At 35.5% G+C, this 15,760-nt stretch overlaps 1 protein-coding gene across 1 annotated transcript in view; it reads left to right on the forward strand.

The window, feature by feature from the left end:
• The first annotated feature begins 950 nt into the window (after positions 1-950).
• Positions 951-15,760, forward strand: part of LOC129744437 (probable serine/threonine-protein kinase DDB_G0280133) — a 57,276-nt gene continuing 42,466 nt past the window's right edge. Inside the window, exon 1 of the mRNA XM_055736951.1 lies at positions 951-2,135. Coding sequence (XP_055592926.1) covers positions 2,054-2,135 — 82 coding nt within the window. The 5' untranslated portion in view covers positions 951-2,053. The remainder of the gene's footprint in view (positions 2,136-15,760) is intronic.

Below are 15,760 nucleotides of genomic sequence, written 5' to 3' on the forward strand. Positions count from 1 at the left end.
TTAGTCAATAAAACAAGTCGAACAAAGCTAGTTTTAAGAATTTTTTTTAATTTGTAGCGTTAATCCTTTGTAAATTTTAGTTTAGATGTAGAATGTTTTATAATTTTTTTTGTATAATTGAAAGTGAATCTCTTAAAAGGAAATCTCTTTCCATTGAGATTCATAGTTGTAAGTTAGTTAAATTAAATTAAGTTAAATTAAAATTGATAGTTGTACAACGGAAATCCACATTTCCGTCGCTCTGTCGCCGCGTTCAAATTATGCTTCTCCCATCATTGAACGCACTCATCGCTACGACAGAAGCCATCCAATGATTGCGAAGGCAACATAAACGTCAAGGCCTTCACAAGGTCTAGCTAGTTACCTAGGTACCTACCACCAGTTGCTTCATTGAGGAAAGGATCGATCATGATGGCATGGGAGAACTCTCCCAACATTTCTCTTTTACTGAGATAAAGAGAGTACAAGTCAACATCATTGGGAGAAAAGTGGAAATTGTGAGATCAGCAGAGAAATAATTTTCAACTTCTCCACCCCTCCCTGAGTAGAAAAGTATGGGTGAGGTTTTCCGCTTTTACCTGCACCAAACAGGGCGCTGCTTCAGAGAGAATGTTTTTACAGTGTGCTACGATGATGTAGGCTTTTATCATGGATAAAAAATATAGAATTTTTTGTCTTGAACAGAATAGTCAATCTGAGATTCAGTCTATTTACTACGAATTGTTTTATTATCAACAATTTTTCAACGCTGTCAAATTTAGCTGAGTGCAAACATGAAAATTGTCGAAGCTTGCTCGCCTGTCATGAATCTAGTGGAGTGTGATCAAGCTGTCAATTTAAGATATTCTAGCTGTAGGAAGCACACTGTCAACAACTGGAAATGTGTGTGCGTATTTCATTTTTCCACTCTCCAGCTCCCATCGTTCTGAAAATGGTCTACGTTGCCCATCTAGCCAGTTTGTTGCTCTCGGAACGCCAAATAGTACGGTCGAGTGGACGATAGCTCGGTCCGGTCAACTTTTACGGCTCTTGAAGCTGGTTTGGTATTACGGTCAATAGCTCTGTTTGAACTACTAAATAACAGAAAAAAATATCGTAAAATTGTGCTCTCTGTGTGCCGTTCTAGTTTGTTGTTCAGACAATCATGGTTTAGCCTACTGTATACCTGTGTGTGATCACAGACGGGTTTACTCATGATATTTTTTGGTGTGTACCAGAATGTGACATAAATAGCTGCTTTGGTGAACAAGCCTGTGCGGATTCAACCAACAATTACCGTAGGGTGTGCATTCATTCTCGAAACTGTTATGGGCGTTTTGCTGTCAGCCTGTTCTAGTTCTGAACTTGTTTCCCAACTCGTTACTTGTTGGTCCATCGAACCAAGGTGAACTTTAGAAATGTGAAAATATTTACTTTCTACTGTAGCTGTGGTGCGGAGTTTTAAAAGCGACGCAGAAAAAAGGTTGACAAAGCACAAAGCAAAGTTCACATTATAACGTCGCCATACTTCTGCGAGACCCACCGAAGCAGAACGAGCTTCATCGAGCACAGAATTGAATAACACGATTGCGAATAAAACATCAACATCAGAAAGGCGATAGGCGGTCAACAGCAGTTGCAGCAGCTGTAATGATCACAAAAGTAACTTGCAATATCGATGTAGTCAATACAGCTGCTTCGCGGAATTGAACTGACAGCCACATGGCAGCAGCAGTGTGAGATGGCTGGTCCATCGACAGTTGTGTAATTGCATCTGCAGAGAAAGTGAAAAGTGCACAGTTTCTGGTTGGCTCCTCACAACATCACCCCAAGACCCCACAATCGTCGCCGTCATCAGTCACAGTGAATGTGCTTCGACACGTGTATGGGTGTGCGAATATTGCTGTGAGTGTTTTTTTTTTCATCTTGTTGGCTTCTGGAAGAAGCCTGTGAAAAATATCCAGAGAAAAAGGAACCACTCGTGGAGGCTGCTGCAGATGAGTGTGTTTTTCGGGGAAAAGCACCTGAAACTCAGAGCGAAACCTGCTGACAGCAAAGCAACCACCTCGAAAACATGGCACACTTTTCGATATCTGAAATGCCCGAAGTGAAGGTGCCCACCGATACCTTTCCCAAAAGTGGGCGGGTGACTGAAGGTTTGTACGAATGAATGATTTACCTGATTTGTTAGGGGTTTGATACTCGAAAAAAACAAAGGTTTTAATCTAGATTGCATTGAATTGAAGAATAGTGATCATTAAATTTATTACACTTATTTTTGCCATCGAAAGTTTTTCAAATTGTTCAGTCTTTACCGTAAAGTTAACCAACTTCAAATATATTTTGATGTGATTTGCAAAGCTTTACACTTTTAAAGGCTTTGTTCATTTTTTTATGCTGGTTTTCATTTCCAAAGTGGTGTAAAACCGTTCTATACTTTATTTCATTTCCTAAAATTCGTGCTTTTTCGCCACCTTGTAAATAGACACACAAATGGCCAACCATGCAATAATACAGCAAAAGATATTGGAACAAAAGTAGGAATAAAGCGTGTAGTCGTTTGAATTTATTAAAACATTTCCAAAGAGTGAAATTTTTTTAAGTGCATCTACTTGTAACAATTTCTATTGGTGAAATGTTTTTCTATTTCTATTGACAAAAATGTATTTGATCGGATTCATAACTAACATGTGTGGAACATGTCAAATACATATTTCAACTAAGAAAGGAGATAATCTATATATATATAAATGGATTTCTGTCTGTCTGTCTGTTCCCTATAGACTCGAAAACTACTGAACCGATTTGCGTGAAACTTGGCAGGTGGGGGTATTGGATGAAAGAGAAGGTTTCTATTATATTCCTCCCTCTCTCATGAAGGGATAAAGGGGCTTCCCAAACAAAAGAAACATGTTTGCATAACTCGAGAACCAATCAAGCAAATGGTATCAAATTTGGCATGGAGTGGTATTTGAGAAGGGTATTTTGATACGAAAAATATTTGTATGATTATTTGAAACCTCTCATTCTTTCCAGTATGCAGGTACAAAGGGGGGAGGGGGTCTCTTTTACATAACTCAAAAATGATTTAAGCGAAAGGAACCGAATTTGGCATGGTTGGGTATTTGGGAACGTGACATGTTCTAATGAATGTTTGAGATCCCTTCCTTCTTTCAGCGTGGAGAAAGGAAAGAAGGAGGGGAGTTTCATACAACTTTTACTGCATAACTCGAGAACTACAACAGTAAATGGAACCAAATTTGGCATGGGAAAGTATTTGATTACGAGAAATGTTTCTATGATATTTTGAGAACCCTCCGTTATTCCAGTCGGAAAATCATAAAGTAGGAGGGTGCTCCCGTAAAATTTTTTACATCAATCGGGAACTTACCAAAAAAATGAAATTAAATTAGGCTTTGGAGGATATTTTAGCACAAGGAATGTTTCGGTGAATATTTGGTACTACTGTCTCCTTCCATTGGAGTGATAGGAAGGAGAGAGGGGGCTCCATTACATTTGTTCGTATAACGTATTTGGATACGTAAAATGGTTATTTGCTTATTTGAGACCTCTTTCTCCTTCAACTGGGGTTATAGATAGGGAAAACGAGAGTTTACATTACGATTGTTAGATTAAACCAAGAACTTATCTATCAAATGGAACCGAATATGACATGTAAACAATCATACAATCGAATAAATGGAACAGAATTTGGCATGGGAGTGTATTTGAATACACGGAATGTTTGATCTTGATCCCCTCCTTCCATGTAGGGGATAGGTAGGAAGAGAAGCTCCGATACTAATTGTATAGCATAACTCGACAACTAATAAAGCAAACGAAACCAAATTTGGCATGATAGGGTATTCGAGCACAAGAAAAGTTTTTCCGGTGGTTTAACACTCCTTCATTCAGTGGAACGATAAAAAGTGGGGAGAGAGTAACTCATATGATTTTTTAAATATTACGATAACTTATTGAGAAAATGGAATAAAATTGGCATGGGAGCATATTTATGTATGGGCAATGTTTGTTCGTTGATTTGAGACCCCCTTCTCTTGCCACAGGGGAGATATAAAGTGGAGATAGGGTTACCCATTTTTTTTAATATCTTGAAAACTAATCGAGAATGGAGCCATGTATAAAAACAAATATTTTGGCATAAGTTATAAACTTATGAAGCAAAGAAATCCAGAGTCATGTAAAGGATTAAAACACGACTTAAAAAAATTAATTAAGTTTTCAAAATTAAAAAAAGTTGCAATTTTCTTTTGAAGAAATATTTAAATGATTTTTAAATTGAATTTTAAAAATTATGTGCATATAAATGAAAAGCTGGATTAGTTGAATTTTAATTAATATCGGAAGGTGTAGCAAAGCACACCGGGTCAGCTAGTATTCTAAATAATGCCTTTTTTCAGTAAGTTATAACCTTAAGAATTCGGCCGAATTTGTATAATTTTTTGAGTTGGTTTTGTTGGTCAAAATATTGGCTTCAGAAAGTTTTAGTTGTTTTTAGAGGAAAAAGCTCATAATTGATGGATTGTTTGCCAAAAATTCGTCTAAATAAAACTGATGTAAACTTTACACATTAACGGAAAGCCAATAACTTGACCAAAAAAATCCACTCAAAAAATTATACGAACTCGGCCGAACTCTAAAGGTTATCACTTTCTGAAAAAAGGCATTATTTTGGATATTTTGTAGTATTTCTCTTTTCTTAGTTGAAAAATGTATTTGACATGTTCCACTAAATTGTGTGTTTCAAAAATTTGAACAACTTTCTCTAATACCCAAGTTTGTAAATCGTACACTGAAAAAGATATTAAATAAAAACTCAAAATTACTCAAAAATATTTCTAAAAATCTCGTAACATTTATGATTTTCATGCGATCTCGATAGTGTCTTCAACATAGTTTCTTATAGTAATAAGATCTACAACTTTTGTGAGCACGTCAAGTCTCTAAACTAATTATTTTAAGAATTTTTTTTTATTTTCCGTCTAGGTGAAATAAAATCACTTTTTTCTTTCAAGAATTTGATAGATCATCAAAAAATATGAAAATGTTGTGAATCGTTGTCTATCGTTTACCGTTTGTCCGCAAATAATTTTGATCGCTTTTTAGGTGCATTTACCCCTGTGTGCGATGACAGAAAAATTTTGCTTTATAAAAATTAGTTTATAAATTGCAAGCCCATCTGAAGGCAAATCAAGGCTTAAAAATACTACGAGTTTGCAATGAAGCGCTTACAATAGTTTTATTTTTTATTTTAAAACCCGCATGAGCATCATTTAATTGTACCTGTTTGAAAAGTTTTTCAACGAATAAATTTAAACGAGGACCAAGCGAATGGCCAAAGTTCATTGACATGAAAAACGTAGATTCAGCTTTGTTTAAATGTGTGCTTCAGAACAGGTATGGAAATAATTGAAAAAATCATGAAATTTTCCAGAAAAAAAATGATTTAAAAAAAACTGAAAAACATCAAAATTAATGCACAAAAGAGAACCGATGCATTTAAACTTCATAAAAACTTTTCGATTGTTTCATTTTATTAAAAGTAATTTCAAAAACTTTTTTTTTCAATTTTTAATCCAGAACAACAAAAAATTAGCTGTTTTGTAGAAGTTGTTCATAATGTTCTTCCAATAAGTTTTTCAAAAGAAACAAATCGCTAAAGCTCGTTACACCTTGATCGGATAATACTTTTTTACAGTACTTAACCATTATAATATATATTCATTTTATTCACGGATAAAGACTTTCTGATGATGTTTTAATCAATCGTTTTCAAAGCTGAATATGTTTTGAAGAAGAACAATAATTGTTTTTGTTTCTTTATATATTTATTAAGAAATTTGAATTTAAATTTGAACAACGGTTCAACAAGTATCGATCAAAACATTGGTTAGACGATATGTAATTTACAGATCGAAAACAATTTCTATCTGTCACTGAATAAATCTGCTGCCAAATTTGAAGATTTGATCAGTTCACTGGGGAATATTTTTTCACTGTGGTGAGTCCACGTTCGCGTCCGATTCCACAAGAACTGTATACCGGGCTTAAATCAAATTAAAGTTTAAAATACTTTTTATCACGAATAAAGTTTATTTTGTAAACCTTTATCTTCGTGCAATATAAACTTGCATGGCATAGCTAAACATTTTTTTATATTGATTTGGGGATAATTTCGTTCATTTGGAAAACCAATAAAATAGAAAGAAACTAGATTTTTTTTTAAAAACAGTTCTCACTCTTTTCCGGACGTTTTTGAGATTTTAGTACAAGACTAATCTTACTCAGAATCAGACGTTTTGTTGAAAAAACTTAAAAAGCTTGCAGTTTTTTAGCAATTAAACAAGATTAGAAGTGAGGTGTATCAATAACAATGCTTTAACTCAAAAAATAACATCACATATATCTGTTCCTTATGAAGCCTTCCCCTTTCATAAAAAACTTTATTCAAAAATAATTTACCGAAGACTTATGAAAATATGTTTTAAAGATTTTAAACTTTTTCATGAATCTCTAACAACAAATCCCTTAAATCACTGTCAATCATTTACCCAATATTTTCAACCATAGACCCACTCCCAGCAGAAAGTTTGGGAAAAAAACAATAAAGCTGATCGTTTGTTCAGGGTGCACTTACTCTTGGCAGAAATCAAGCAATATCCAAAGTTAAAAGGTATATTGGCTATATTTGGCTATACACATAAGTTTTAATTTCAGAGTTTAATATTTTCAGACAAGAAGAATTCTGAAAGTTTGTCTACGATCCTCTAGTCATTGCATACTTAAATGCAATTTTATAATTTTTAGATAAAAGCATTTTTTGGTTTTGGTTTCTATAATAATTTTAAACCTCTTCAAAACCTTAAAAGGGGGCCCCACTAAAAATTAGCAATAATTTGACACTATTCGAACAATTTCCGGAAACTACTGCACTGATCAACGTGAAATTTGGTGTGTAGCCGTTTTCAAGACCGGGAATGATTTCAATAATACTTTCAAACCTCTTCGAATCCAAAAAAAGGGCACTCCCATACTAAATTAATATAAAAAATTAGCAAAATTTTAACAATCCTTCAAGCATTTTTGTGAAAAATCGATAATCGTGAGCTTTTTTATTAAATAAGATTTTTTCACGGTAAAAAAGCTAGTCTCAGGTAAAATGAACAAAATCCGATGGTCAAACCGTGCGCAAAATATTTGGATCGCTAGCGGGAAAAATTTTGGAAATATTTTATAATGGACAGCAAAACGAAATCTTTAGCGGGCACTTGATAGGTTTCCAGCAAAAATCTTTTCGTCGACAAGCCTCGCTTGGATGTTCACAAAATAAACAATGAGAAAAAGATGGACAATGTTTGCGACCGTTTTCCCTGCATAAAAGGTGATACGGTCAAAATTTGGTCAAGGGAAAACGCGTGAAAATCGGTGAAATCGTTTATTTAAAAAATCAAATTAAATTTCTACAAAATTCATAAAAAAATTTCAGTTAGGCTTCCGCTTTTCCAAATCCGATTTGCCGGGCTTTACGCTTAACCCCTGCCATCAGATTTTGTACAGTCACCTTGTCCACCTTCTTCGCCTCAGAAAGCCAGTTTGCCTTAAACTGCTGCTCGTCCTTAGCAGTTTTTGGTCTTCTTTAGGTTCCGCTTGACAATAGCCTAGTATTTCTCAATTGGGCGGAGTTCTGGCGTGTTGGGAGGGTTCTTGTCCTTGGGAACCACCTGCACGTTGTTGGTGGCGTACCACTCCATGGCCTTTTTACCGTAATGGCAAGATGCCAAATCCAGCCAAAACAGTACGGAACAACCGTGTTTCTTCAAGAAAGGCAGCAGACGTTTATTCAAACACTCTTTCACGTAAATTTCTTGGTTGACAGTCTTGGAAGCTATGTAAATGCTACTTTTAAAGCCACAGGCACAGATGGCTTGCCAAACCAGTAATTTCTTCGCGAACTTTGACAGTTTCATGTGCTTGAAAATATCTGCTACCTTTCCCCTTTCTTTTGCCGTATAAAACTCCTGTCCCGGAAGCTGCTTGTAGTTGGCTTTGACGTAGGTTTCGTCGTCCATTACCACGCAGTCGAACTTCGTCAGCATCGTCGTGTACAGCCTCCGGGATCGCGCTTTGGCCGTCGTATTTTATTTATCATCACGATTTGGAGTCACTACCTTCTTGTAAGTCGATAGTCCGGCTCGTTTTTTGGCTCGATGCACGGTTGAAGACGATACACCCAGCTTATTTGCGGCATCTCGGAGAGAGAGGTTAGGATTTCGCTTGAAACTACCGGCAACTCTCTTTGTCGTCTCAGCGGCTTCCGGTGTTCGATTTCCCCCTGATCCAGGCTTCCTGGCTGCCGACAAACGTTCCCCAAACACTTTAATTACATTTGTAACGGTTGATTTGGCAACTTTTAGCGATTTTGCCAACTTTGCGTGCGAGAAGCACGGATTTTCGCGATGCGCGAGCAAAATTTCGATACGCTGCTCTTCTTCCTTGGACGGCTTTGTGACATCTGAAAAGTGAATTCCAAAATCAAAATAGGAGCAACATTCTACACACACACACCTTCAAAGTGAGGGGTGTTCAGGTTTTTTAAATGCAAAATTGAAAGAAATACGTCAAGTTGATATTGACCAAATTTTGACCGTATCACCCTTTCGCACTTAAAGAGGTGTTTATACTCTGTTTCAGCTGGATCTGGAATCTCGCTCAGTCAAATTTTGCCTATTTGAATCTCAATTAAAAGGCTTTCAAACGTAGAAAACAGTTTTAGATACTTAATCTTTAGACTTAGTTATTGATGATTATATGGCAAAGTTTCATGTTGATTCAAGTTACAATGGTGATCAATGTAATCCTAGTTTACGGTACTTCTGGGAATATATGAATAATTTTCCATGAGAATAATACATATACATACAGCGGTGATCCAATTTTGTCAACAGTTTAACAATACCTAATAAAAGTAAGATGCTTAAACTGATTGTCTGGGAAAAAAAACCTCCATACAGTTGAAGAACGTTAAGTATCAATTGTGTACAAAAAGTGTGCAGTAAAGTGTTTTGATATTTGTTTATAATAAGAAAAGTCGTAAGGTCTAAACAAAATGTCACTTTATTGATAAAAAGATCCGAATAGATTATGTTCTAGTAAGAGTACCTTTCTAACACAATTTTCTATGGAGTATTTACTTTGAAATTTTTACTCTTCTTTTACTGATAGCCCTTGACTAACCGAACACCTCCGAATTTTCTTTCTTTCTTGTTTTTGTACAAAGCAAGGGTCGTTCATTGCTAGATCGAACTTCCTACTTGTTCATGTTAATCGCCATTGACGACGACGCTGGAGCAAAAACGGAAAGACAAAGCTCCCCACCCAGTTTTGCAATTTAAGGAGCAAGCGCATCGATTGTTCCCATTTCTGTTTTTTTTCCTTCGTCCGGCCGACGAACGACGACACGACGTTCTCATCACTGCTGGAGCGGTAAATTGTCTTCAATTAAAGAAGCAGTACACGAGCGGAATTGAATTAAAGTGGCGCTTTTTTTATAAGTATACTTGTTCACTTGTCAATCGAGGGGACACCAAAATGGACAGTGCAGGGGAAGCTAAGGAAACAAGAAAGTGTCAAGTAGAGGTACTTGTTATGGAGTTATAAAATCGTTTCGGGAATCCAAAAACAATTCGGAACTTTGGAGAAAATTTGGCTCGAAAAGGGGCTGAGCGCCATCTGAACTATTTATGCTATGCCATCCGTCGTAAAATAAATCGCTTAGATGGCATCGAGGGGTGGCAACAAACTTCATCGAGCTTGCCGTTCTCATAGTTTGGCTCCGTTTTCTCACAGCTTTTCCCAGTCGTTTATAAGTGGGTCGATATTTCTTTTTCCCCGGCAAAAGTGCATTCCATCGGATGGCGGTTCGGAGTTGCTGCTGCGTGCAAGAAAGTGCACTTTTCCCAGTACTTTATGAGGCAAATACAGTTAGAAGAGTCTAATGTACCGATAGAGCTGATGCTTGCAGCATCTTCATTCAAGTTCATCCAATCCCAACCAAACGTGGCACGGCGGCATGAGATGAGCTGAGCTCTGTCTCTCTGTGCTGTGGGCAGATTAAAATGAAAAATGTATTAAATCTGGTTCTTATCGCTCGCGTCACGGAATATGTTTACTTTCTGTGCTAAGGCTGCCTGTTTCGGAGGATGAATGTTTTCCAGATGGTGAGTATTGCAACGGGCAGCTTATCTGGTCCCATGGCATGGCATTTTTAAATGATTTATTCAAAAATATATTCCTGTACCTCGTGTGAAATTAGGTGCACGTGACGCGAATGGTTAACATGTGGACCAATATTAGACATTGGAAAAACACATGATAGATCAAGTGAAAGTTTAATGAAAAATTGAATTTTGGTAGAGCTGCGCAAGAAGATATTTAAGGTCACGGTTTGGACAAATTGGATTATAGAAATCTCGCTGACCCAGTAATCTTTAGTTCTTCCATACATCTAATGAAAAGTCATCAACGTGAGCTATTCGTTTTTATCAAATTTTTTGAACAACAAAAGTATTTAAAGCTTAAAAATGTCGACTTAAAACTAAGATCACCTCACCAAAATTTCTTGCTCAGAATGTTTAAACCAGTTTTTTAAACAGTCTGAGGCAGTCTTCTTACTGGTGTAAGCACGCATGACTTTCCGGTCAAAAGTTTTGTCCACCGGACCTGGTTTTTGGCCGGTTTTTTTTTCTGCCCAAGAAGCTGCTTTTCTCTCCATACTTTCGAATCGTATTTCGAACCACTCCAATGTTCAATCTTATTCCATGTTCGCCAACTGACTCGGCGAAATGTTGGGGAAAGTAAACCATTTGTGCACGATGTTTTTGCGCTTTTTCGGAGAAATGCTTCTCATTTTCACGAAAATTATGAAAACTGAATCTCACGGTACACAGAGTTGTAAGTTGAACTGTAAACAACGACACAGAGCGGAAAACAGCTGTATAAACGTCATTAGGCGGCATCCATAAATTACGTAACGCAAAAACTGCACTTTTTTGACCCCCTCCCCCCCGTATGTCACAAATCGTAACGCTTCGACGTACCCCCCTATGAAAATTACGTAACGCTAATAACTACCCCCCCCCCCCCCCCAATTATTTTTAAATACTGCTGATTTTCGATGGTAAAAAAAATTTAAAATAATTTTTATAACGTTCTTCATAACGAAATCAATATCTATCCATATCGCTTCTTAGTACTCATTGATGATAATTCTCTGATAAAATAAATTGAATGTCTTATTACGATTTGCTCTGTGCTTGTTAACTGTATTTTGTTCAAGGAGCAAATCTTGTTACGAAACCAAAATTGCATTTTTTTTTATCAATTGAGAGAAAAAATAGTATAATTTCCGTATTAAGGTTGAATTGAGTTCATGGGGATAAGTGTACCTAATATTCGATTTTCCAATAGTTATTTCACGGATATTCAATACACATTTTAAGGAATCTATATCAGAACCTTTAAAGAGAAAAGGTTCCAATCCAGTTTCAATCATGTTGAAGCTCACAATTTATAAGCTGATTTTGGTTTGCTTATACTGCCGTTCTAAGCAAGAATGTCCCATATGACTTTTGGGTCATTTTCACTTTTTTGCTGGAAACGGTCTCTTTTAGTGTTAACTTTCGGATAAAAACACAAACAAGTATACTTTGTTCTGAACTTATACGAAATTTTCATCAAGGTGGTTGTCTCTATGTCGATAGTTCTACGCAAGAATGTCACACTAGAGAAAGTTCTATGAAAAATGCAAATTTTATTAAAAATTGTCTTAAGATGAGTTAAAACTGTTGAATTTAGTGTTATTCACTGAAAAGAACACTAAAATAGAGGGCAGAGGAGGAGCAAGAAGCCTTGAGTGTTTTATTCAGAGAAATTTTCACTAAACACTTTTCGGTAGGCACTACTTACAAGATCCATACTCAACTATACATTTTTAAGAACAAAGAGGAACGTATTTCTCAAATTACGGTTTAGCATGAGTTTTTGAGAAAAAATAAACTACGCATGCTTTTAAAATGATAGAAAAATTGTAGCCGTGTGACAGTTTTTTGTAGAACTAGCATCGGCATGCGTTCTGATTCTACGCAAAAGTGTCACACGGAGCATTTTTGGCTCTAATTTGCTGTTTTTTTTGTAGGAAATGTAATTTTTTTTGGCAGAAAACATTGTAAAATGATTAACTTGAGCTGTTCACTACGAAAAAACTGTCGGTGAATTTTTAGTTTGAGAGAAAAATTGGAAATATAGCTGATATTTCAATCGCGTTTTTCTCGTTTGCACGTTTTTCCACATGGGACAATCTTGCTTAGAACGGCAGTATAATTCTGCTAAAATTGCATGACATCAAAATAGCTGCGATGAAACTGAAATTTGTAAGGAAAAATCGTTACGTAACGATGAGCATACCTCCCCCCCTCCCCTATGTCACAATTAGTAACGCTCGAGCTTACTCCCCCCCCCCTAGGAGCGTTACGTAATTTATGGATGTCCCCTTAGGATGGATCAACTCTAAAAGCTAACATTTTGTAAATAATGCTTTGCAAAAAACTGTATTTTGTTCATCCAACCAACATTGTAGTAAATTTATAATTGTTTTTTATTACCAGAAAAAAATTTTGATAAAAAAAAGTCAATTTTCATATTTTACATTGTAACTCGGAAAATGAAGACAAACTTCTATGAAATTGTATTTCAAACAAGTTTGTTCAAGAATGCAAAGATATTGTACCAACGATTTAGAAAATAGATATTTTTTATCTCACTTGTAGAGGGATTATTAAAAAAATCATTACAATTTCTTATGCAGCTCATTCTACAATAAAACTTCTAAAATAAAATGTAATACAATAAAGCAACTATCATGTTTTTAACATTTTAGACCACTCTGAAAAGGGGTGAATAGGGACAAAACAGGGTTTTTTTTATGATTTGAGTATCCAGCCATCTATGAATTATATAACATTTAGATATGCATTCTTTAAGACTCTAGAAGTTCCTTGATTGTAGAAGCGACTATAAATTCAACTAAAATTAGGTTTGTTCATAAAAATAAATACAAATTGAAGTTTATCAAGCATATAAAATTTGCCAATTTTCAAACTATGAAAAGTGTTGTGAACGTTGAAAACGTTGAACGCTTAGTATGAAAGATACTATTTGAACTAATTTGAAAACAACAAACAAAGTTGATTGGTGTTATTTCTAATCCTACTTACTACTTCAATTGAAATCCGTTTATTAGACTTATTGATAATTAAATGATTAATATTATCAAAAACTTTCATTAAACTCAATAGCAAAATATGATTATAATTTCAAGTGGCATGCTCGGCGAAATGAAAACTAGAGAGAATTTTTATTTTTTTTATAGAAATATGAAAGAAAGGTGGATAGACAGGCATAAGTGTGCCAATAGGATAAAGCTTGATAGGTGTTGAAATTTTAGACTAGAGGGCATGTTGATAAAAAGCTCCCATGAATTGTCCCGCCTTTGCTCTACACTAACTAACTATGCATGAGAAACTGAGAAACAGAATTCCCATGTAAACCGAGCCCAGTGGTTTGAGAGCGTGGTTTTACTCACACTTCAAGCGAGCAAAAACATAACAACCCATGGGCCTACTGAGCTTTCCTTATGCGAGAACAGTTCTAGCGACGCACGTTGCCATTTTTCAGATTCTCGCTGCGAGTATGTGAAATGATTGATAAATCATGCAAAAAAATATTAACAAAGCAGCTACAATTCTGTTGAATGTATACTTATTAATGGGTAGAAACTACTCATTTGCATGATTGTTTTAGCTTTATTTTACAAACACGGTGCTTTGAGGTGCCTGGAAACTCTATCTGTTGAGGATCGGATTGGACTAAGTACTAGTGTTTTCGTAGCAGTATAGCAGCTCAAACTGAAATTCTATATTTTTAGTTACTAATGAGTTCACAATTGTTTTCATTTTACTAATCGTACTTACAATTTGCTAGTACTTATTTTTTGCCTATGATTTTGAACTTTGTTGTTGTTATTCTAGTTTTTAAATTAAATACTTATTTTAACAGTTAATAACTCCTTTAACTCCTACTTTGATTTGAATCTATACTCACGTAAGATAGGGTAAATTGCTTGAGAGCCACTGATAATACGAACCCTTCCAAACACCTTCGATTGTGAGCTACAAGTAGAATGCCCTAACCTCACTGATCTATTTTAAAGAATTCTAGAGTTTGTTCTGATCAGGTCGTAAGAACCACTTGGCATGTTTTGAGAAAATCGATGTTGAAGTTCTTAAACAGCTTTTTAATTCTTATTTTATAAATGCTGGTCGAATTCGACTGCAAATGCTAAATTTAATATCACACTGAACGCAGAACATGATGATGTACTAGAAATTTGCATTTATTCTGTTCTTATCAATGAAGATGTTCTTACGACATATTGCATTTCTCTTTTGGCGCAAAGGTCCTTTTGATCAGTCGATAATTTTGGCAGCAAAAACTGATTTGATTGGCCAAAATCTTCACTAATCATTTGGAGTTGATTGAAGAAAGGTTTTGAATGATAATCCCATCCAGTTAGTATACGAAAATCATTGATCGATGGCATTTCTTAGTATCGCTCTGTGGGACTGGCCCTTGGAAGTCCACCAGGATATTTCCGACTACTACCATGAGCGCTACTGGCCGCTCGAGAAGTGTGAAAAAGCACCCTTCTCTTTTGATAATTTTGTTTGCCTCTGTAATGAAGAAAATAAAACTGACTATTCATACAGTGAAAAGTGAAGCTTATGGTACTCACCTAACACTTTTTAGGAACCATTTGTTCTATTAGAACAATAATGATCACACCTGGACACAGTTTTCATTCATATTTACTCGAATTTTCATCACTTGGATCACCTGGTAAGGAACTTGTCCGCGACGAAGCATAACGTCGTAAAAACCAACCTGCCGAATTGTTTTGAGCGACCTTTTGCATCACGGCAAATACACGGCAATGCAAAATGATGCAGAAACCAAATTGCACTCAAAAATGTTGAAGTTATTATACGTCCTAAATTCAAACCATTGTTTATTAGTTATTTAACGATAAAATGAAACCAATTTTTTACCAAAGATAAAATACATGTTTATCAATCGTTTGCAGCAAATAACTCTATTTTGTATAAATTGGTTCATACGACCTAATCAAAACAAACCCTAGAATTGCTGTTCACGATTGTATTGCGTAAGCTTCAAACCACTTAGTAGGCGGCTCAACGAATTGATTTGCCCTTATTCTGTTGATTAGTGACCTAAATGCGGTTCATATTACTTATTTTAATATGTTAATTTATGTTTATTTGCCAATTTTACCTAGTATGATATGTTATCAATGTTTGTTACCACAAAGCACAGTGGTCCGGATCAAACATTTAGCGAGACAAAATTAATAACTTAAAATCGGTGCGTTTTAGACAAATCATTTCTTATGCAAAGTTACTTTATATAACAAGCGCTTTCTTTTTAAAAGGTAAATTATTAGAACGTGTCAATACCGTGGAAATTCGTGATACTAATTTCTTTTGGTGAATAAAAAGAGTATCAAAATGTTCTAGAAAGCTATAGATTGTATCTTTTGAAGATACTTTGTTGAACATGTCAAAGTCGTGCAATGAAACGGTATCGCTCTATGATGTTTTCAAGATTAAAAAGTAGGACGTGTCTAAAA

Source organism: Uranotaenia lowii, chromosome 2 (genome assembly GCF_029784155.1).
Source record: "Uranotaenia lowii strain MFRU-FL chromosome 2, ASM2978415v1, whole genome shotgun sequence".
NCBI classification, from domain to species: domain Eukaryota; kingdom Metazoa; phylum Arthropoda; class Insecta; order Diptera; family Culicidae; genus Uranotaenia; species Uranotaenia lowii.